This window comes from Microtus pennsylvanicus, chromosome 1 (genome assembly GCF_037038515.1).
Source record: "Microtus pennsylvanicus isolate mMicPen1 chromosome 1, mMicPen1.hap1, whole genome shotgun sequence".
NCBI classification, from domain to species: domain Eukaryota; kingdom Metazoa; phylum Chordata; class Mammalia; order Rodentia; family Cricetidae; genus Microtus; species Microtus pennsylvanicus.
Genome location: NC_134579.1, coordinates 154,629,017 through 154,652,386, shown reverse-complemented (window position 1 = coordinate 154,652,386; position 23,370 = coordinate 154,629,017). Strand labels below are relative to the sequence as shown.

At 37.4% G+C, this 23,370-nt stretch overlaps 1 protein-coding gene across 4 annotated transcripts in view; it reads right to left on the bottom strand.

Annotated features, from left to right (window-relative positions):
- LOC142842470 (vomeronasal type-2 receptor 116-like) overlaps window positions 1-23,370 on the bottom strand; it is a 54,671-nt gene that overhangs the window by 14,108 nt on the left and 17,193 nt on the right. For 3 of the 4 annotated variants that reach the window (XM_075959197.1, XM_075959198.1, XM_075959200.1), the window contains exon 1: window positions 11,142-11,338. The exons of the other annotated variant lie outside the window; for it this stretch is intronic. In XM_075959197.1, the coding sequence (XP_075815312.1) occupies window positions 11,142-11,338 (197 nt within the window). Of the gene's footprint in view, window positions 1-11,141; window positions 11,339-23,370 lie in introns of those variants that run through there. 4 annotated transcript variants of the gene reach the window in all.

The following is a 23,370-nucleotide window of genomic DNA, read 5'->3' as shown; positions in this document are numbered from 1 at the left end:
ACACACAAACTGTATTCATTTAATCACTGCTTGGCCCATTTTTATCTAGGCTAATTCTCACATATTAATTTAGCCCATTTCTAATCATCTGTGCAGTGTCCCTAGGTGCGCTTACTGGGAAGATTCCGGCCTCTGTCCATCCTGGGCCGGAGCTTCATAGTGTGCATCTGCCTGGGAGCCTGGAGCATGGCGTCTCTCTCTGAGGTGTCTGCTCCCAAGAGGAGAGCTGTCGAGTCTGAGCTCACTTCCTTTTCCTCTCAGCGTTTTGTTCTGTTTACTCCTCCCGCCTATCTTCTAACCAATGAAATGGGCCAAGGCAAGTCCTTTATCAGCCAATGACCTTCCTCCATCATTTCCCCTTTTTCGGTTTAAACAAAAAAAAAAAGAGGAAGACTTTAACTTTAACATAGCAAAATTACATATAACGAAACAGTTATCAAGTAAAAGTTACAATAATCTTTATCATAACTAAGGAAAACTATAACTATAACTAACTATTCTTAACTCCATCAAAGACTCCAGAAAGATACAATACTACCTAAGCAAACAAGAAAAAAGCAACTTTTAAAACTCTAGAAATGACAGAGACATCTCCCTGCCTGGACAGTCACCCAAAGTTCCTCTGTACCATTGGGGCATCCATCTTCAGCCTTCAGGCCCATAGTATCCAGCAGACATTTCCATAAAGCAGGACAATTCAAAGTCAGTTCAGTCACTATCAGTTGTGTCCTGCAGAATGTCTCGCAGACTCTTTCATGAAGCAGGAACCCCGAAAGATCATATCACCTTAGGCAAGTTCAGTAGTCCTCTCTCTGTGGGTTCTCTGTGTTCAGTTTATGCAATAGTCCAGGCAGGAGCAGTTTCTTGCCCAAATGGCTATCAAACTCCATAAAGATCCTCTTCGATGCCCATCTTCTTCTTGAAGTAGATTGGTGCTGCCAGGAGCAGTGTCTCATTGTCATGAAAAGTCCTAAGTTATTAAAACATTAAATGTCCTATTCTTTAATCTTTGACAGACATGAAGAATGTCTATCTAAAATATATCTCTATATATCTAGAAAATCTAACTAACATGACTACAAGCTTTACTATTATCGATGATTATCCATTAACAACCTATATTTCTTAATTATACAGTACATATTTAAATGAACTACACAATCACAATACCTTAATCAAAACCAGAAACACTTATACATATAACAAAATTGACCTTAAATCTCTATCAATAAAGCAAAATCTATACTAATGCAAATTATTCATACCTATATCACATCCCCCTTTAAATGTAAAAGAACTTATAAACTGTTTTTGGGAACATGGGCGCAGTTTTTTCTCTCCAAACTCCTTCCTGCTGAATGGGGGCGTTGTTAATGATTTTAGGGTGTAACCTGTGTGCCAGGTTTATCTCAGTTGGCAGTTGAGTGAAGTAATTTTTTGAAGATGTTCACAGCAACCCTTCAGGAGGACGTGATCCATCATACCAAATCAGAATAGATACAATCCACGGGGTCTGGTCCTCTGTGAAAACAAAAGAAGACCCTCTCCAAAGCATCATATCCTTAGACCCAAATTCTGAAATCATACCCTCATGATATCCGTTCTGGTTCCACTTGGCAGCCCATATAATGAAATGTCTCTCTGTACTTAGCTCCTTCACAGTCAAAAATTTTAAAGAAAACACACTGTACATAATCCAGACTCTGTGAATTTTCCATTTTTACGTGGCTTATTTTTCTTTATTTATTTTAATCTCTTAACTATCTGTACTCTGTCTCTTTAAAGACTTTACCTTTTTTTAAACCATTAATTTTATTCTCTATATTCTTTTTCTTCTCTCTCCCAAGTCTACGTACATTCATGCAACAGTGTGACTCATTTAGTGGTCTGAATCTGTCCTATTGTGAATCTGCAATTTTTTACTATCCAGGAGCACTTTTGATTTGCGCCTTTAAATAATTAGGCGCTTAAGAATCTAAGCTGTGACATTCCTAGGTTAACTTTTTGCTTTTTGTGAGCATATATCTGTAGACCAGGCTGTCTTTGAACTCTCAGAGATCTGCCTGTCTCTGCCTCCCAGGCATTGGGATTAAAGGTGTTTGCTACTACACCTTAAACTCACAGAGATCTGTTTGTCTCTGCCTTTTAGGCACTGGGATTAAAGGCGTGTGCTACCATGCCTTGAAGTCACAGAGGTCAATCTCCCTCTGCCTTCCAAGTGTTGGGATTAAAGGTGTATACACACAACAACTCTCTTCCTTTTCTTTTTTACTTTAAGAACTTTAACTTTTAGCTTGCATATATTTTTAATACACTTTAAACCATTCAGAAATTTTCTCTGTCTATGAATCTCTCTTTACTGTATATCTCTCTTTTTCTGTCCACATGAGTCTTTAATTTACCAAGCAATCTCAGTAGGACTATAGGTGTGGCTTTGCCGGCTAGATGTAGCCCATTCCTTAGCTTTCCAGCATCATGGCTGAGGTACTGGCTATAGCCATGTTTATAGCATTTCAAGGTCCCTGCCAGCCAGCGAGCTACAACAGACAACACTCAAGTCCTCTCTCTGTAGCAGGCCATTCTGCCTCAAACAGTCAGAGTTTGCCCTGGCAGGATGGCCCAGAATGCCGGCATTTTTAAACAGCACAGCTTTTTTCCTGCTACGGCTAAAAACCGAAATGCATGTGTTAGCTTTTCGTCAACACCATTTAAGTGTTCGTGGCAGGACCTCTTAATGAGCTGCAGGGTTTCGCAGCAGAAGCTGAGTCAGGAAAGCCTCTCTTAGATTAGAGTGCTTGCTTACCTCTAGCAAGCAAAGTAGACCAGAGAAATTGTTGCTATAAGAAACATGCTTTACTCTATTCTTTTCCAAGCTTTCTCACAGTTTCTGTGGACTCAGTTAGCCACACGTCTGGGCGTCATTTGTAGTAATATGGGCAGAGGCGGGGCTGCATCCCCAATACCCCAGCCGCCTGCTTGGCTAGCTTATGCCCCGAAATAACAACACACAAACTGTATTCATTTAATCACTGCCTGGCCCTTTAGCTTTTGCCCTTACTGGCTAATTCTGATATACCGATCAACGCATCTCTAATAATCTGTGCACACTGGTCTTACCAGGAAGATTCTAGGTCGGAGCTTCATAGCGTGTGTCTGCCTGGGAGCGGGGCATGGCGTCTCTCTGAGGCATCTGCTCCGGAGAGGAGAGCTGTGGAGTCTGACCTCACTTCCTCTTCCTCTCAGCGTTTTGTTCTGTTTACTCCTCCCACCTATCTTCTAACCAATGAAATGGGCCAAGGCAGTTCCTTTTTTAGCCAATGACCTTCGTCCATCACCAGAGTGCTTCAGTCCTTTAACACTGGAAGAGAGTCTCTACTCAACCAGAGAACATACAGGAATGTTAGAGGTTGACATTGAAGGCCTAGCCTCATACAATCCCACAATTTGGTGCCCTACCATATTCTCCACAAAACTTCCATGAATCAAACAGCCCCAGCCTCAACATAGGGAAAGCCTCACTGCTGGACCATGGGTCAATATTGCCACCAGACATGCATCCTCTGACTTGAGTGGAGATACATTTAAAATCTTTAGGCAAAGTGTGAGATGACAAAAGAGGAAACATAAACAAAGGAATAAAGCATGTATCCAAAGATGAACTTGTAAACAAGCACCTAGGTCTATATTCACCACAAAGTCAGATTCCTAGACACCAGTGTTAGTATTCTATCAGCAACAGCCAAGGGAATATGTCACTACCAAAGCCAGTTATCTTACTACAACAAGACTTGACTTCCAGCACAACTGAAATATAACAAAAGACCTTAAAACCAACTTAATGAGTTTGATTGAGGACCTGTTGCAAGGTGGGGCCTGCTTTTTGTCCCAGCCGCCTGGCTAGCTTAGCCCCAAAATAACCTCACAGAAATTGTATTAATTAAATCACTGCTTGTCACATTATCTCTAGCCTCTTATTGGCTAACTCTCACAACTTTATTTAACCAATTTCCATTAATATGTATATCGCCATGTGGCAGTGGCTTATCAGAGAAAATTCTAACCAGTGTCTGTCTCGGGTGGAGAATCAATGGCATCTCCCTGACTCTGCTTTTTTCCTCCCACAATTCAATTCTGTCTCCCTTCCTACCTAAGTTCTGCTCTATCACCAGATCCAAAGCAGTTTCTATATTAACCAGTGAAAACAACACAAATACACAAGGACCACCTACACCAAGGAGCTTAATGAGAAAATAAATAAATACATGAAAGAAATTGAGGAAAGAACAACTCAAAAATGAAGTAAATGAAATAAATTCCCTAAAGAAAGCAAAGAAAAATGGCAATGGGTTTTTGAGGATGTACTCACTCATATTTGGTTTCTAGCCATAAATAAAGGACATTAGGCTTGTAATGCATGTTCCTAGAGAAGCTAAGTAATAAGGTGAACCCAAAGACAAACACATAGGCATCCTCATGAATATTAACCTTCATCAGGCGATGAAAGGAGACAGAGACAGAGGAGCACGGGACAGAAATCTCAAGGTCCAAATCAGGAGCAGAAGGAGACGGAGCACGAGCAAGGAAATCAGGACCGTGAGGGGCGCACCCACACACTGAGACAATAGGGATGTTCTATCGGGAACTCACCAAGGCCAGGTGGCCTGGGTCTGAAAAAGCATGGGATAAATCCGGACTAGCTGAACATAGAGGACAATGAGGAATACTGAGAACTCAAGAACAATCGCAATGGGTTTTTGATCCTACTGCACGTACTGGCTTTGGGGGGAGCCTAGGCAGTTTGGATGCTCACCTTAGGAGACCTGGATAGAGGTGGGCAGTCCTTGGGCTTCGCACAGGTCAGGGAACCCTGATTGCTCTTCGAGCAGATGAGGGATGGTGACTTGATCGGGGGACAGGGAGGGAAATGGGAGGCGGTTGCGGGGAGGAGGCAGAAATCCTTAATAAATAAATAAATAAATAAATAAATATAAGAAAAGAAAAAAAGAATGCAAAGAAAGCACAATCAATTGAAAGAAATGAATAAAAATGTTTACCTAAAATAGGAAGTATATACTATAAATAAAACAAAAACTAGGGAATTGTGCAAAAGGAAGGTCTAGAAACAAAAACTACAGACACAATGATCTCCAATAGAATACAAGATATAAAAAATAGAAACAATTATCAAAGGAGATGTTAAATATAAAAAAAATCATTGACATGGAGCATCCAAGAATTCTGAAACGTTTTGTAGAGATCAAATAGAAGAATAATAGAAATAGAAGTATGAGAAGAATCTCATCACAAATTCCCAGAAAATATTTTTTATATTATAGAAGAAATTTTTCATAAACTAGAAAAGGTGAACCCGAAAAAGGTACAAAAATTTACAAAATACTTAACAGATTGGAACAGAAAACAAATGCCTTCACAAAATAGTAATTAAAATGTTAAATAAACAGAACAAAAAAAACAATATTAAATGCTACAAGGTAGAAACATCAAGTAACATATAAATGTAGACTTATCTGAATTTCACCGGATTTTCCAATGATGAGTATAAAAGACATAATGGTGTGTTCAATTTACCTGCAGACACCAAGCGAGCACAGATTTCAACCCATACTACTATACCATACAAATATATTCAATCATCAGTGGCTGAGAAAAGATATCCTTGATATATAAATTTAAACAGTGTCTATCCACAAATAGAGAACTACAGAAGGTACCACAAGGAGAATTCAAACCTGAGAGGTTAATTAGATGCACAAAAACACAGGAAATAAAGAGCCATTTCCTAGGAAAGCAGGAACAGGAAACATCCACACAAACCACCACCACCAAGACCACCACTGCTGCCATCAACAATAAAAATAATAAAACAGATATTTAAAAATCACTGGAAATTGATATTAAGTGGTATTGGCTCCAAAATAAAAAGATACAGACTAAAAGAATGAATGTCAAAGTTCACTAAAGGCCATGTCAAAAGTCTGTACCATTAGTCATTCCAATGAGGAATTGAGTGAGAATTTCTTCAGTGTCTGACACTTAGAAGCTGATACTTCTAAACTTCATCTACCTAGTTTGCCAGGTATTCATCTGAGTATTTGAGATTGGTCCAAGTAAGGTCAAAATTTAAAAAGCATAAATCTCAGCAGGTAGGTTTGCAAAAGTTAACATCCCAAGGGATGAGTCTATTGTGAAGTCTCTATTTCTTATAGAGACATCCAACCTTCTGTGAGGTGGTGACCCATATTCTTTGTATACCTAATGATTCTTACATTCTAAAGCACACAGATAGATAACTGTCTGTGTGACCATAAATGAAAAATAAATTGTAGATGATGTCATAATTTGGTTATCATATATTTCAGGTCTTGACAAGTATAATTGCATGTAGACTGTGATCATATTTATAAAGTCAAAACAGACTGTATATTTAATATAACTTTTTTTCAATTATGAGAGAAACTGAGCACCATCTTCATTGTCTGAGATGGGCCCCCAACCAAATTCTAGTTCAAGTGAAGCATGAAAGGAATCGGGGCCAGAACTAAAGATGCATCATTGTGGGCCATCTGACACAATCACTTAGGATAGGATGGACAGGTGCATAGGAAAGCTGAATCAATGGCCTGCAGTGCATGGGTAAGCTGAATGAATACAGGGAGCAGCTAGAGTAGCATGCACTCCTAAGAACGTAAAAACACTGTTCTGCCAAGTGTTCTAGAAAACCCCCTCACTTGTTAATCTTTTCTCATCTCTGTTACACACAAGGAAAAGTAAAAGCCCCATCAAGTTTCTGAATAGTAGCCTATATTTTGACATCCCCATGTGGCCATTATCTTCCTCACACTTTTCTTAGCATCTGGAAAGACTACAAATGAAGACAAGGATTTCTTTCCGGAAACAGCCTAGATGTCCTTCAATGGAAGAATGGATGAAGAAAGTGTAGAATATATACACATTAGAGTACTACAGTGCAGGAAAAAACAATGACTTCTCAAATTTTGCATGCAAATGGATGGAAATAGAAAACATATCCTGAGTGAGGTAACCCAGACCCAAAAAGATGAACATGGGATGTGCTCACTCATAATTGGTTTCTAGCCATAAATAAAGGTCACTGAGTCTATAATTTGTGATCCTAGAGAAGCTAAATAAGAAGGTGAACCCAAAGAAAAACATATAGTTATCCTCCTGGATATGGGAAGTAGACAACATTGCTGGGCAGGGAATTGGGATCTTGGATAGGGTAGGATGGGGGTAGGAGGAGATTGGGAGAGAGAAGTGAGAAGGGGAGGATGGGGGAATTTGGGGAAACGGGATGATTGGGAAAAAGGAAGGTTGGATAGGGGAGCAGGGAAGCACAATTCTTACTTAAGGGAGCCACCTTAAGGTTGGCAAGAGACTTGAACCTAGAGTGGCTCCCAGGAGCCCAAGGCGATGTCCCCAGTTAGTTCCTTGGGCAGCTGAGGATAGGGAACCTGAAATGACCCTTTACTATAGCCACACTGATGAATATCTTGCATACCACCATAGAACCTTCATCTGGCGATGGATGGATATAGAGACAGAGACCCACACTGGAGCACCGGACTGAGCTCCCAAGGTCCCAATGAGGAGCAGAGGGAGGGAGAGCACGAGCAAGGAAGTCAGGACCACGAGGGTTCACCCACCCACTGAGTTGGTGGGGCTGATCTATTGAGAGCTCACCAAGGCCAGCTGGACTGTGACTGAAAAAGCGTGGGATAAAACCGGACTCTCTGAACATGACGAACAATAAGGGCTGATGAGAAGCCAAGGACAATGGCCCGCGATTTTGATCCTACTTCATGTTCTGGCTTTGTCGGATCCTAGCCAGTTTGGATGTTCACCTTCCTGGACAAGGACAGAGCGGGGAGGACCTTGGACTTTCCACGGGACAGGGAACCCTGGCTACTCTTTGGACTGGAGAGGGAGGGACAGAGGAGTGGGGGGAGACAGAGAAGGGCGGGAGGAGGGGGAGGGAAATGGGAGGCTGGGAGGAGGCGGAAACTTTTTTTTCCTCAATAAAAAATTAATAAAAAAATACAAATTTCAAAATACTCAACTGCTGAGATTTGTAGAGACCTGTGACGAATCCTATTATGATAGATGTTGTTCAATGAGGTCTTCTAAGTGCCATAGTACACCTGATCTTGTCGTTACAGACATAATTGGGTGGGGCTTCTTTTTTTGTTCAGATCAAATGAATGAGGCCGTGTAATTGTGACCCAATATTATAACACTTCTGATGGTAAATAAAATACTAGTGACACAGTTGGTAAAATATCAGGGTTCTTGCTATGTCACCAATGCAAAAATTCAAGAACTGAGAAAACTGGCAGTTTTCAGTTTGTGTTCTATAAAAGGCAACAGTGTTTATTATGGACAGAGATGTACATACGATTATTTGTAGTAAAAGGAAGGATTATCCCATACTGGACAATATTCCCAACCTCCCTCAATAATTGAAGTAAATGTCCCAAGTTGTGGGTTTGGAATGACATAAGGTGCTGGAAGGTTAAAAACACTTTAAAAGTTCATGAAAGTAAATCTAACATAAATAAGATGAGCCATTTGCAACTTTCACAGAAAAGGCCATGCAGCTCTGGTTTTTTAGTGTTTGCACAAAGGATAAATAAAAGGTAGAGGCTTGGGTGATACAGAAAACCTGATCAGATATTCAGTTTGAAATAATTGAGCAATATTAAAAGTACACGTAATGCGTTAGACAAGATTCAGGTAAGTTTTATGAAACAAACTTAACTGGAGGAAGCATTCAAGGAATTACTGGTAAGTGCACAGTGGTCTCTTGGGGTTAATGTTTGGTTCCTGTACTAATAATTCTTTCTTATTTAGTGGACAATATAGTTAATATATTCCCTCATGTCTACCATCACTATCTTGTATTTTCATCTTTATCGTTTATCAATTAAAGCTACAAAATGTTCTTTAAATATTTAATTTTTTATACATTTAACTATCAGACTACGTTTGGTAAATAAATTGATTTGTGTGTATGAAAATGAGAAACACTCATATAGACAATAAAAGGGAATGGATTTCACAATTTTCAGTAAAACTGGTTTTTATTTGCCACTGACCTTGAATGCATAATGATACACCTACTCCATTTCATAAATGCAGAGATTAAGGGCCTACACCACAATATTGTCCAAATATTTAATGCTTACATAGGTATGTTCAATGTAATTGTACCTGGTATATTTGCACAACTTAAATTGTCTTGTACAGAGCACCTTTTGTCTACATTTCCAGTTATAAACTCACAACACTGGCATGCAATTGAGAACTATGTACATCTGGAAAAGGCAGTGAGATTCATTTGTGCCAATATTACAAGCTTTTAAACTACAATAACATAAAGTGTGCAATGTATGGAAAATATTTATAAATTTTTATAATATAAATAGTCAACAATACCATTTTGTGTTAATGTTTACCCATAAATAATATTAACTAATAAATAACATTTTTGTACAGAATACCTATCATATGAACAATAAACAACAAACTCAAAAATTCATTTTAACACTGAATGATGCATTCAGACTTAAGAAGAATCTATTTTCTAGTTTGATTTCTTACCCTTGTGGTATCTTTATGAATAAATATAAGTATTTACCTCTACATGTTAAAATAAAAAACAATCTTAAAATATTTGCTATTACCTTACTGAAAATGCCATCAAAAGTTTTGTTAATACTCAACAGAATCTTGAGATAAGAACTTATGGAAGTAAAACATTATTAACTCCTGCAGACTAAAAATTAGGAATTGCCAATGATTTCAGCTCTGGGGGTGGCATAGTGCAATATTTGAAAAGAACAACCAACAATGCTCAAAATCAAAAGTGCATAGTGCACAAATTGGTAAATGACAAAGCTGTAATTAGTAAAATTATTGAAGAGAAAATAAGACATAAATTAAATAGTGTTGACAGTGAGTAACCTGTTTAGATCTATACAGAAGAGACGCGTGCTTCTTAAATAATTACAAAGAGCTAGTAGATACCTTTCTCAAGTGTTGAAAAGTATCACATGCTGCAGCTGCAAACAGGCAAGTGCAAAGAAAGGAAGCAGTCACCACTATTAGTGACAACTCATATTTCAAAGAATGCAAACATATCATTTTTTCCCCCTCCAACATAATATTTTTATTGATTATTTGGGAACTTCATATAATGCACCAATCACACTTGCTTTTTATTTCTCCCAAGTCCACCCTCTCACCCTTGTGCCCATCCCTAAAACTTACATGAATTTTTCAGTTTACAAAAGAGGTAAAAGCTTTAGATGAGTTAGCATTAATCTGTACTGAAATCCACATTGTAGAAAAGGCAGCTAACAGGTGTCTATATAACAGCTGGAGTGGATTCACACCTTTGAGTCACAGCAAAATCTATAGCTTTGGGCTAAAACCCATGAACGTTCTTTTCTCCTCTGTCCAGATTTGACACAGGCAGTTTTACCAGTCCGGCAGGTTTGTCTTATTAACAGGCTTCCTAGCAAAGGATAAACGGGTCTCAGGTGTAACTCTTACTATTCCTTTATTTAAAACAACTTGCTTGTCAATGACTGCTCTCAGCAATGACTACTTGTGTCTCTGGCAAATGATTAAATGGGAAGAGAAATGTCAAAGTCTACGCTGAGGGTCTAAGTGATGAGGTATATAAAAGTCTGAGGGTGTGAGAGCTTAGTAAGTTCTAAGGGTCAGAGAAAATGCTTTACGGTGTGTCAATGCAAGTTGTCAAAGTCGAAGAAGATGATTTAAGACATTTGAAAAATGGGAAATGGTTCGGATTTCTTTCCCCTTCTATGCTATTGTTACACCAAGATTTCAAAAGTTCAGCATTTTAACATTGATCAATATAGTTCTGATAAGCTGGTCGTGCGCTGACTACTTACGATTAGTCACAAGCTCAATACTTTAAATGTCCAAACTTAACATTTATACAACAAAAAATTCTTACTTTAAAGAGACAGTGAACACTGTCCTATGGAAATAAAGGCCTGTGGATGTACAAATACTTCTATCCCCATATGAAATATTTATGGTGACATTTACACAGAAAATTCAAAGAAACTTACTGTATATTCAGAATATGGTTGAAATAATCTTTCTCCACAGGCCGCTGCTCTGTTTTAAGGACAAAGACCCAACCTGTCGAAAAATCTTCATCCTTATCTTTATTCTCATACATTCTCCAAAAGCACCTGGGTTGAGTGAACCTGGACGCAAGAAGTGGAATATTCAGGAAAAAGAAGAGAAATATCAAAGCGGCCATCTTTGTCCTCGTTGAAGCCTTGGCAGTGTTGCTCTTCAGATCAGCATATTATATGGGTGCCCATATTTTCCCACCTACTTTTATTTCTGCAGCAAAAGCAGAGGTTATTTGTGTATTCATGATCCCTTTATTTCCTAGGGGATTCCTCGCCTCTGGGGAAAATTGGACACTTTCTTCCCCTATGGCTGTGCACCTGATATGCATATGATGCAAATATAATTCAGAAGTATATATGAGGAAAATTCAGGTAGTTTCATGACATCATTTAATTTTGTGGAAATTACGGCTCCATGGGGGATGTCATTTTGAGAAAAATTTGGGGCCATGACTGCCAGAAAAATATTTTTATGTTAATGCCTTTAAAAATGATGTCAGTGGCTTTCGTTAGATGATCCACATTGAGACAGGAAAGACACAAAAAGTCAAAATTCGTAGTTGCACACTTGGAATTCTTTCACAAAATCCCTGTCAGGGAACAACAGTTCCATGGTTAGAGAAATTGAGGTTCACACAGCTCGCACAGTGGGGCTTATACTACAGGACTGACAGTAACAGAATATCTACCAAATACTGTGCTTCCATTGTCTTGAGAACAAATAATCGGCTGCAATTCTAAATTTTTCTGAATCCTGCTGTTCTACAATCATCCAAATCACCATAGAATCAGTTACATTTATAGTGTTATAAAATGTTTTTGGATATTTAACAAGATCACTACAGATTCTGTGTTCTACATTTCAAACACTCAACAATATCTTTTATACTTCCTCCAAACAACAAATAATAGATAGAAGATAAGGCAAATATTTTGTCTATAACATAATCTCCCTCGTATCTCCCTCCATGAGTATCAGTTTTCATAGATCAATTAGTCATTTGACAATTTTTCCTGCTTTATCTATGATTTACTACAGTTTTTGTCTCACTTTAGATTCTGTAGTCATTGTGAATATGTCTTGTGAAAATCTGCAAAGGAAAGATACTGTGAAGTGACCATCAGCTCAAGGCATATTTTGTTTTCTTTTGCCTGAATTTAAGCAAGCTTTTTTTAAAAATTACATATTGACCACGATAGAATTTGCTGAGGACCAACATCTGGAAACATTCCAGGTTAGTTACTCATAAATTCTTCTTATACCATTTTCCAACTCAACTGTTTCGCTTGCCTTCGTCTAGAAGTGCATTGCCACTGTGAAGGTGCATTGATGAGTGTGAGCTGATGAGTCTCTTTCAGTGGATGGATATGGACTGCAGTTAAAGCAGAACAAAAATAGGGCATGGAGGCCCCAAAATACTAGCTTATTTCCAAATTGACCAAAAGTCAGAGAGTTGAAACGTATCTCTATTCCTTCAAGGTTATTGTGTTTCTACCTCAAACAAAGGTCCCATTTAGATTTGGATCAGTGAGTTCTGCTTTCTCAAGGTTATTCTCAAAGCGCGTTGCTAATAGCCAGTCCTTGTATTTCAGGAATATAGAGTAGATATGCTTCTACCTCAAACAAAAGTCTCAGGATCCAACTAAGGTTCCATTTCCTATAAAAAGGTATCATTGTATTCCAACCAGGGAGTAGTTTGCCTATGGAATGTTTTGAGATAGGGTGTAAGCAAGGCTTGCTTTGCTCTAGCAGCAGAATATTTAACTGTGGATATAGCCAAAGAACTTCAACTGTTCTATTCATTTTCTTGTATCATGATAAAACAGGTTTTTTAATCTTACTCATACTTTTGGAGCCTGGAATATTTTAACCAATTGGAAATTATATGTGAGCAATTTCAGTACTTATTGGAACTCCCTCTCAGTACTATTCTGTTTTATTATTTTAAAATGCATCTTTGTATTCTTTTTTTATTGTATAAAATATACTCAAAATACACAAATCAACTGATTGAATCTGTAAAATATGATCCCACTATATACTATTGATAAAGAACTCACTCAAATATAATAATGTAAATATGATATGAACACACCATGGAAACTACTCAACAACTAAGAAAAAATAAATTAGTGATACATATGACAACTTGGATGGATCTCAAGGACTCTTCAGTAAATCTTTTAATGTCTCAGTTGGTTTGCATATGACCATGAAGAGAAAATTGTGTGGTGGAAAGCAGATTCAAAGTTGCCAGGTGTTTGGATGCTGGGGAAGAAGGGGGTAGACATGGCCACATATGAGCCATGTAGTAGATCTCTTTGCACTGCTGGATGGCCTCTGTGTCTTGATTTCAATGGTAGTCATAAAAATTTCCGTGTGTGATACAATTACACAGATATATTGGTCAGTATTCTTTACAAATTTTCCTAAATCTCCACACTACTACCCTGGCAAGTGGTACTTTTGTCGAGGCTGGTCCCCACCAGTAGGGCAAATCTTTCTCTGCTTGGTTGTAAGATTTACTTAGCATTTAATATGAGGTAAACAGGACTGGAGTTCTCCTTTTGAACTTAGTACATTTAAAGATCACCATGTAAAAGGACATGAGCCCTGATTCTGTAATGAGCTGTTTGGGGGGACTAAGATGTGACAGAGAAGGATATCAGAGGAAGATTCTCTCAAAGGAACAAAAGCAAATCACCTTCCTCTTTATGTATTTATTTATTCTATATCCCAGCTACAGTTTCATCTCCCTCCCATTTTCTCAGACCTCCCCTGCCTCCCATCTGCCTCTAACCACAATCTCCTCCTTCTCTGTTTCCATTCAGAAAATATCAGCCCTCCCATGGATATCAATGTGACATAGGATTCCAATTTGTAGCAAGAATAAACACCTTGCCTTGTTAAGGATAGTCAAGGTGACATAGTATGAGGAGTATGATCTCAAAATCCTGCAAAGAAGTTTGAATAGCCCCTTTCTCAGAAAATTGAAAATTATTCTAACTTGAGAATCAGAAAAATCAGCCTTCAAGAGTGCAAATGAAATTTACATCAATATAGGTTTGGCTATGTATCCAGTTTTGTTTTATGTGTAATAATTACTATTGTTTTAATTAATAGATAACCTAAGAGATTCCATCATATCACACTCACATACATGTTGTATGACCTTCCTCAGTATTTACACCTCTGCTGCACACTTCTGCTTAACTTACTACCAATTTTATTCTTCAGGTCACAAAACTTTCTTCTCACTTAATGGTTGTGTGTACTTGTCCAGCTCAGCATAAAAGTGTAATATTTTTTCAAACTGGCTTTAGACGGTATTTTAACAAAATTCTTTTATGCATTTACATCTCAAATAATACCTTTTCATATATATATATATATATATATATATATATATATATATCCACAAACACACTCTCACTGTTACATTTTGAAGTGAAAAATCTGCATTTCTGTTTTCTGTTCAGGTAATATGATGATCCCATTCCTTCTAATGACATCATGGAATTCTTCCAGGTTGAGGCGAAGCCCCTTATATGAAAATAAATCTCATGAAGCTTTATTCTTATTCCAATATATGTAAGAGAAGTATGAATCCAGAAATCAAATATGTTTAATTTCATCATTGGTTTCAATAATTATTGAATTGTATTGTGCCTATTTATTTATTTTTCTTTTTTCTATCAAGAATGTTTTAATACAATGTTTTCTCTAATCCTTGTATTCCACCCTTCCCTGCCAAGCTGCCATCTAATCCCCACAATGGGCAAGGCTTCCCATGGCGAGTCAATAAAAACTGAGACTTAACCTTGAGGCAAGACCAGGGCCCTCTGCTCTATGTCGAGACTGAGCAAGGTATTCCTCCAAAACGAATGTGCTCCAAGATGTCAGTTCAAGCCAGTTCAAGGGAATAATCCTTGTTCATTGCCAATGATCCCACAGACTCTCTAAGTCTCACAGCTGTCCTGTGCATAAGTGTTCCTAGGTTGATCCTATGCAGGTTCCCTCACAATCAGTCCAGAGTCAGTGAGGTAACACTAGCTTACGTCAGCTTTTTCAGTGGGTATCTACATCATACACCAGACCCCTTTGCTCCCATTATCATTCCTCCCTTTCCTGAATTGGTCTTCAGAGCTAGGCCCAATGCTTTACTGTGGATCACTGTATCTGATCTATTAGTTGTTGGATGAAGTTTCTATGATGACAATGAAGGTACTCATCAATCTGTTTAAAGAGGAAAACCAGTTTAGACATCCTCTGCACTATTGTTTGGAGTCTTAACTGGGACCATCCTTGTAAATTCCTGAGAATTTCCATGGTGCCGTGTTTCACACTAGCCTTTTGCTGTTTCCCTCAATCAAGATATCTCTTTTCTTGCTCTCCTCACTGCCCTTCCCCCTTCTTGAGCATCCTGTTCCCTCATATTCCCTCTTCCCTCTCTTTCTCTCTTCTCTCACCCCTTCAATCCTTCCTCCTTATTCCCAAGATTTTCAGGAGATCTTGTCTCTTTTCCAAACCCAGGAAGATCCATTTATGTCTCTGTTAGGGTTCTCCTTGTTACCTAGCTTCTCTGGGATCATGGGCTATAGACTGGTTATACTTTGATTTTCCTGTAATATTCACTCATGAGTGAGTATACACCATGGTCATCTATCTGGGTCTAGGTTATGTCACTCAGAATGTTTTTTTTTTCTAATTCCATCCATTTGAATGGCAATTTCAAGATTTCATTCTTTATAACTCTGAGTAATAATTCTTTGTGTAAATATACCATAATTTCTTTATCTATTCTTCAGTTTAGGGGAACCTAGGTTGTTTGCAGGTTCTGGGTATTACAAATAATGATGTCATGAACATAGTTGAGCAAATGTTCTTGTGGTAATAGTATGCATCCTTTGGGTATATTCCCAAGAATATATTGCTGGGTCTTGAGGAAGATTTTCCAAACAGCAACAATGTTTTACAAAGTGGTTATCCAAGATTGTACCCCCACCAGTAATGGAGAAGGGTGTCTCTTACTCTGAATCCTCTCCAACATGAGCTGTCTTTGGTGTTGTTGATCTTAGCCATTCTGACTTGTATAAGATACTATCTCAGAGTCATTTTGGTTTGCATTTTCTTGATGGCTAAGAATGCTGAGCAATTCCTTAATTGTCTTTTGGCTATTTGGAGTTCCTCTGTTGATTATACTCTGTTTAGATCTCTACCCAATTCTTATTAATTATTTTATAATTTGGTGTCTAGTTTTTGAGGATTTTATATAGATTTTGAGATTAGTCCTCTGTCCGATGTGGTTCTAATGCAGGTATTTTCCCATTCAATACACTACCATTTAGTCTTGGTGATTGTGTCTTTTGCCTATAGCAGCTCTTTAGTTTCAAGTGGTCCCATTTATTAATTGGTGCTCTCAATGTCTATGCTATTGGAGTTACATTTAGGAAGTGGTCTCCTGTGCCCATAATTTCATTGATACTTCTCATTTCCTCTTCAATGAGGTCCAGTGTGACTGGATATATGTTGAGGTTTTTGACCATTTATACATGTTTTATACATGGGGTAGATGGATCTGTTTGCATTCTTTTACATACTGACATTCAGTTATGCTAGCACCATTTTTTGGAAGATGCTTTCTTTTGTATGTGGGAGGTCCTTCTGTCTGCATGTTGCTTTTGTTGGTTAATGAATAAAGAACTACTTTTAGCTTATGGCAGTGAAGAACAGAACTAGATGGGGAAAGCTAGGCTGTATGCTGGGGAAAAGAAGGGTCGACTCAGAGAGAAGCCATCGAGCCTCTGGAGATAGACACTGTGAACTTTATCCAGTAAGTCACAGCCACATGGCAAAATACAGATGAATAGAATTGGGCTAAATTAATATAACAGTTAGTCAATAAGAAGCTAGAACTAATGGGCAAGAAGTGATTTAATTAATACAGTTTCTGTGTGATTATTTCGGGTTTAAGCTATCCTGGTGGCCTGAAAACAACAAGTGGCCTCCCCCTCCTTCTAGTACTTTTTTCCATTGTATAATTTTAGCTTCTTTGTCAAAAATTAGGTGTTCATAGGTGTGAGGAATAATGTCAGGATCTTTGTTTCAATTCCATTGGTCTACCTGTCTGATTTTATGTCAATACCAAGCCTTTTTTATTACTGTAGCTCTATAGAAAAGCTTGATGTCAGGGATGGGAATTCCTCCAGACATTTCTTTATTGTAGAGAACTGTTCTGGTTATTCTGGATTTTTTTATTATTATTCCATATGACATTGAATATTGTTTTCCATTGTCTGTGAAGAATTTGGCTAAATTTTGGTGTTGATTACATTCAATTTGTTGAGTAGTTTTGGTAGAATTTTTATTTTTTACTATTTTGTCAATACATATCGAAGGGCATGGGAAATCTTTTCACTTTCTGATATCATTGGCAAATTTCTTCTTCAAAGGATTAAACATCTTGTCATATACATATTTCACGTGTTTGGTTAGTTTTACCCTAAGATATTTTATGTTATTTGTGGGTATTAAAAATGGTGATGCTTTTCTCATTTCTTTCTCATCCCTTTTATCATTTGAATATAGAAGGGCTATTAATTTTTTTGAGTTAATTGTGTATCCTGGGACAATATGGAAGGTGTTTAACAAGTGTAGGAGTTCCCTGGTAGAGATTTTCGGCTCGCTTATGTATAATACCATATCATTTTCAAATAGTGAGAGTTTGACTTTTTCCTTCCAATTTGTATTTGTTTAATCTCCTTTTGTTGTCTTATTGTTCCTGATAGAACTTCGAGTACCATGTTGAATAGCTATAGAGAGAGTGGACAGACTTATCTTGTTCTTGATTTTAGCATAATTACTTTGAGTTTCTCTCCATTTGAATTCATTTTGACTCTTGGCTTCCTCTATATTGTTTTCTTATGTTTATATATGTTCCTTTTATCCATGATCTTTCCAAGACCTTTCTCCTTCAGGGATGTTCAATTTTGCTAAATGCTTTTTCAGCATCTAATGAGATGACTATTTGGTTTTTATTCCTTTATTATTTTTATATTGTAGATTACACTATAGATCTTTCTGTATGTTGAACCATATCTGCATTTCTTGGATGAATCCAAATTGATCATGGGGATGTTTTTTTATGGGTTCATGGGTTTGGTTTGCAAGTATTTTATTGATTATTTTTGCATCTATGTTTATTAGTGAGATTTGTCTATGCATCTCTTTCTTGGTGAGTATTTGTGTGGCTTTGGTATCAGAGTAGCTGTAGTCTCAAAAAAAGAGTTTGGCAATGTTTCTTGAGTTTCTATTCTGTGGAACACGTTGAGAAGTATTGGTATTAACTCTTCCTTGAAGTGCTCATAGAATTCTGCACTGAATCATTCAGTACTGGGCTTATTTTTGGCTGGGAGGCTTGTGATGACTGCTTCTATTTCCTTGAAAGTTATAGGTCTATTTACATTATTCACCTGGTTTTAATTTAACTTTGGCTTGTGATATCTATCCAGAAAACTGTCCATTTCTTTTATCCTTTTCAATGTTATGAAATATAGGTTTTTATAGTATGACCTAAAGATTCTCTGCGTTTTCTCATTGTCTGTTGTTATATCACCATTTTCATTTTTGATTTAGTTAATTTCAGTGTTCTCACTTTGCCTTTTAAGGAGCATGAATAAACATTTATCTATCTTGTTGATTTTCCCAAAATATCAGCTCTTTGTTCCATTGATTCTTTGCACTGTTTTCTTTGTTTCATTGTTGATTTCAGCCCACAATTTGATTATTTCCTGTCATGTACTCCTGGGTCAGTCTGCTTCTTTGTTGCTAGAGCTTTCAGGTATGTTAATAATTCACTAGTATGAATTTTCTCTACTTTCTATATATAGGCACTTAGAGCTATGACTTTCCTCTTAGCATGACTGTCATAGTGTTCCATGGGATTGAACACATTGTGTCTTCATTTTTATTGAATTCTAAAAAGTCTTTAATTTCTTTCTTTCTTCTTTGACCCATGGGTGATTCATTAGAGCACTTTTCAATTTCTCTGAGCTTGTAGGCTTTCAGCCATTAGGGTTATTGTTAAATTCTGACTTTAAACAATCGTTATCTGATAAGATACAGAGGTTTACTCCAATTTTTGTTTCTCTTCTGATTTATTTCCATTTGAAATATGTTTTACATGATATTATGATAGCTACAGCTACTTTTTCTTTCATCCATTCGATTGGCAATTTTTCCCCAGCCTTTTACTCTGAGGTAATGTCTGGCTTTGAAGTTGAGGTCTGTTTATTATTCACAACAGAAGTATGGACCTTTCTTTCATTTCTATTCTCTTAGCCCCTTCTTTTTATATTTAAATTGAGTCCATTGATATTAAGAGATATTAATGACCAGTGACTGCTAATTTCTGATATTTTTGGTGGAAGTGCTTGTGTTTTTCCTTCCTTTGGTTTTTGCTGGTGTGAGGTTATCTATTGCCTGTATTTTTCTGTGTGCTGTTACCTTCCTTGGGTTGGAGTTTTCCTTCTAGTACTTCCTGTAGTGCTGGGTTTGTGTAAGGTATTGTTTAAATCTCATTTTGTCATGGAATATCCTATTTTTTCCATCGATGTTGATTGACAGATTTACTGGGTATATTAGTCCAGGCTTGCATCAATGGTCTATCAGTGTCTTGTCTGCAGTCCATCTGTCAAGAATCTTCAGGGTTTCATGTCTGACTTTATATGTTACTTGAACATTTTCCTTTGCCGCTATGAATATTCTTTCCTTGTTTTGTATGTTTTGTGTTTTGATTATTTCATGGCAAGTGTACTTTTGTGTCAAGTTTATTGTTGTTCTGTAAGTTTCTTGTACCTTCATAGGGATATCCTTCTTTAGGTTGAAAAAGTTTTTTTATATGATTTTGTTGAATATATTTTCTGTGCCTTTGAGCTGGAGCTTTCAGTCTTTTATCTCTATTATTCTTATGTTTGGTCTTTTCATGGTGTCCCATATTTCCTGGCTGTTCTGTGGTAAGAATTTATTGGATTTAATGTTTTATTTGACCAGTGATTCTATTTGCTCAATAGTATCTTCAACACCTGGAATTATCTCTTCCATCTGATGTATTTTGTTGGTTATGCTTGCTTCTGTTGTTTCTGTTCATTTACCCAGATTTCCCATATCCAGAATGCCTTTGGTTCATCTTTCCTTAATTGCTTGTATTTCAATCTTCAAGTCTTGAAATTTTGAGCTGCTTGCTTCTCCTGTTTGCTTTTTATTGTTTTTTGAATGATTTATTGTTTTTTTTGTCTTTTCCACCATTTTAAGGGAATTTTTTATTTCCTCTTTAAAGTTCTCCTTCATCATAAAGATATATTTAAAATCATATTCTTATCTTTTGGGGGGTTGGCATGATAAAGTCTTTCTGTATCACTGATTTCTGGTGTTACCATGTTGCTTTTTAGGCTTTTAGATAAATTCTTCTATTGGCCCCTACACATCTCTTACTCCAGTTGGTCCAAGCAGTGTCTTTGTATGTTATTCCAATCCTTGGTGTGGCTGTCTGTGTCTTTTGAAACTGTTCTTAGTCTGCTCTGTACTGTTGTTCTCTGAGTCTCAGGTAGCCACTGAGTTCTCTCTTGGGCCTGTTCTCTTGGTCCACTCTGTGCAATCACTATTTGTGCTTAATTGTTCCTTTCTTGTTCCTCTTTGTGTAGTAGCAGGCTGTGTTTCAGACTTCCACTGAGGTTGTGGTAGCGTGACAGGAAGTTTTGGGGTGGAGTGGGACTTGTAGATTTCAGGTTCTGATGGATGGGATGGGGTATTTGAGCAGCCCACCTGCAGGAACTTTGCCTTCTGGCTGGCTAGAAAAGCTGAGAGAGGTTGGTGGTGCCGTGCCAGTGCAGCCTGGATGCCTAGACTGGTGGGGAGGGGTGGTGCCAGGATTGAGACAAGAAGACTTCTTTTCAGGTGGAAGAACAGCAACTTTTATTTTTCCAGAGCTAAAGCCTTTTTTTTCCTTTACACAGCTTCCATGGAAAATCATTGGCCAGAAAGAACACAAATATACTTGTCAGTTACAGGCCACAAGGAAATTCCACTGTTGGTCAGGGAGAGTGAGGGCAGCTAGATCACAGCAGGGGGAGGAACCCAGGGTTTTACCCAGGTATGGGGGGACTTGAATGTGGGGTGTCCAATCATGTGTGCAGACATTCACCTCTTGGTTCTTTCTGTCAAGACCACTAAAATTGAAGGTATTTTGATGAGTACTGTGGAAAACAAATACAGATGAACCTTCCTAAATGATATACATCTCTTAAGGAGATCTAAATGAATTTACTAATGAATAAGCAAGGCAGACATTTTATCATTTGGTTACATCTAATTGAATAGCAGTTAATAAAAGTAAAAGAGGAACCCCTAACAGGACAAATAATTTAGCTTTGATTGGACAGGTTAATTAGGACAACCATAAAGTACTTTTTGCTAGTTAGAGTTCCATACTTTGATAGCTGATAGTGAGCCTTGGGAGGAATAAGTAACCAAATAAGGTTTTAGAGCTTGGTGGCTAATTTTAGCAAAATAGTATCCATGTCACTGTTTCTGTTGATGTGAAGAGAAACCATGACCACAGTTACTGTTACAAATAAAAACATGTAAATGGGTGTCCTAGAGTTTGGAGGCTTAGTCCATATTATCATCCTGGCATATGTTGGTATGGAGGCAGACATGGTGCTGTAGAAGGAGCTGAATATTTTATATCTTTGATCCATAGGCAACAGGGAGTAAATGGTTTCACTGTGAATGGCCTAAGCATATGAAACCTCAAAATCTCCCTCTTCTATGACACGTTTTTGCCAGTAAGACTACAATACACCAACAAGTCCAGAACTCCTCAAGGGCCATTTACTATCACTGTAATATAATGTTCATTAGTAAGGTAAAGAGAATGGGCAAAAATGGCAAATCTTGCTGAAATCACATTTTCCATTCTTAGGCTGTCACAAGTCCCTTCAGAATCAGTAAGTTGTATGTGTGTGTATATCTACATGTGTGCGTACATGTAAAAGTAACAATAGAGCTTGAATATCAAAGTTATTTAGTTTATATGGGAGAAGTAGGAAAATGGAAATGAGATTAGAAAGTTATATAAACATATTTTTTGTTCTAAAAAGCAAAGTATAATTAGATAAAATAAAAAATGTTTTCACTTGTGTCCTATTCAGGCAGTAAAGATGCTTTATCCTTGAAACTTATAAGAAACTGCAAACCTATCTTGAAGGTAGAAGCCTCTGTATATACTTAGCATTTAAAACCGAGCATCTTGATTCCATCAACTTTGGGAACAAACAAATACCTTCCTTCCTAATAACAATTTATATGAGACTAAGATTCTTTAAGTGAACTCTGGTGTGAAGTAGATATTGATATAACACCATGAGTATGAAAACAGAAGAATATTTAGGCAAAAGTGGTAATACAGAAGGTTTGCTTTGAAGATTATTTTTGTTTTTGTTTTTTGTTTTTGTTTTTTCGAGAAAGGGTTTCTCTGTGGCTTTGAAGCCTGTCCTGGAACTAGCTCTGTAGACCAGGCTGGTCTCGAACTCACAGAGATCCGCCTGCCTCTGCCTCCCGAGTGCTGGGATTAAAGGCATGCGCCACCATTGCCCGGCTGCTTTGAAGATTAGTACTGCATTCATAGGTTATAAACTTCACCATGGGAAGTTTGAAAAGTATGATTCCAATAGTTTTGAACCATTGGATAATTGGAAAGAGTGAGAATGTGCTTCTGGATTTTAAGCATTTTTATCTAGAAAGATGAATTTATGGACACATATAATTATTTAATTTGTTTAAGGTGCTGGAACTTTATCCCAGTTATCAAGAGAATATGCTGTTCTTACAGAATACCCGAGTTTAATTCCCAGTACCCATATTGTGTGTCTCACAATTGTTTATAATTCTAACTACAGGGGCATTGAATGCTCCTGCAATTGTGTACACATAACCACCCATCTAACAAATACACACATTTTTAAAGTATTAAGAAAATATTTTTTTGAATCTATAGATTGCTTTTGGTAGAATTGCCATTTTTACTATGTTGATCCTCCCAATCCAAGAGCAAGGGAGGTCCTTCCATTTTCTGGTGTCTTCTTCAATTTCTTTCTT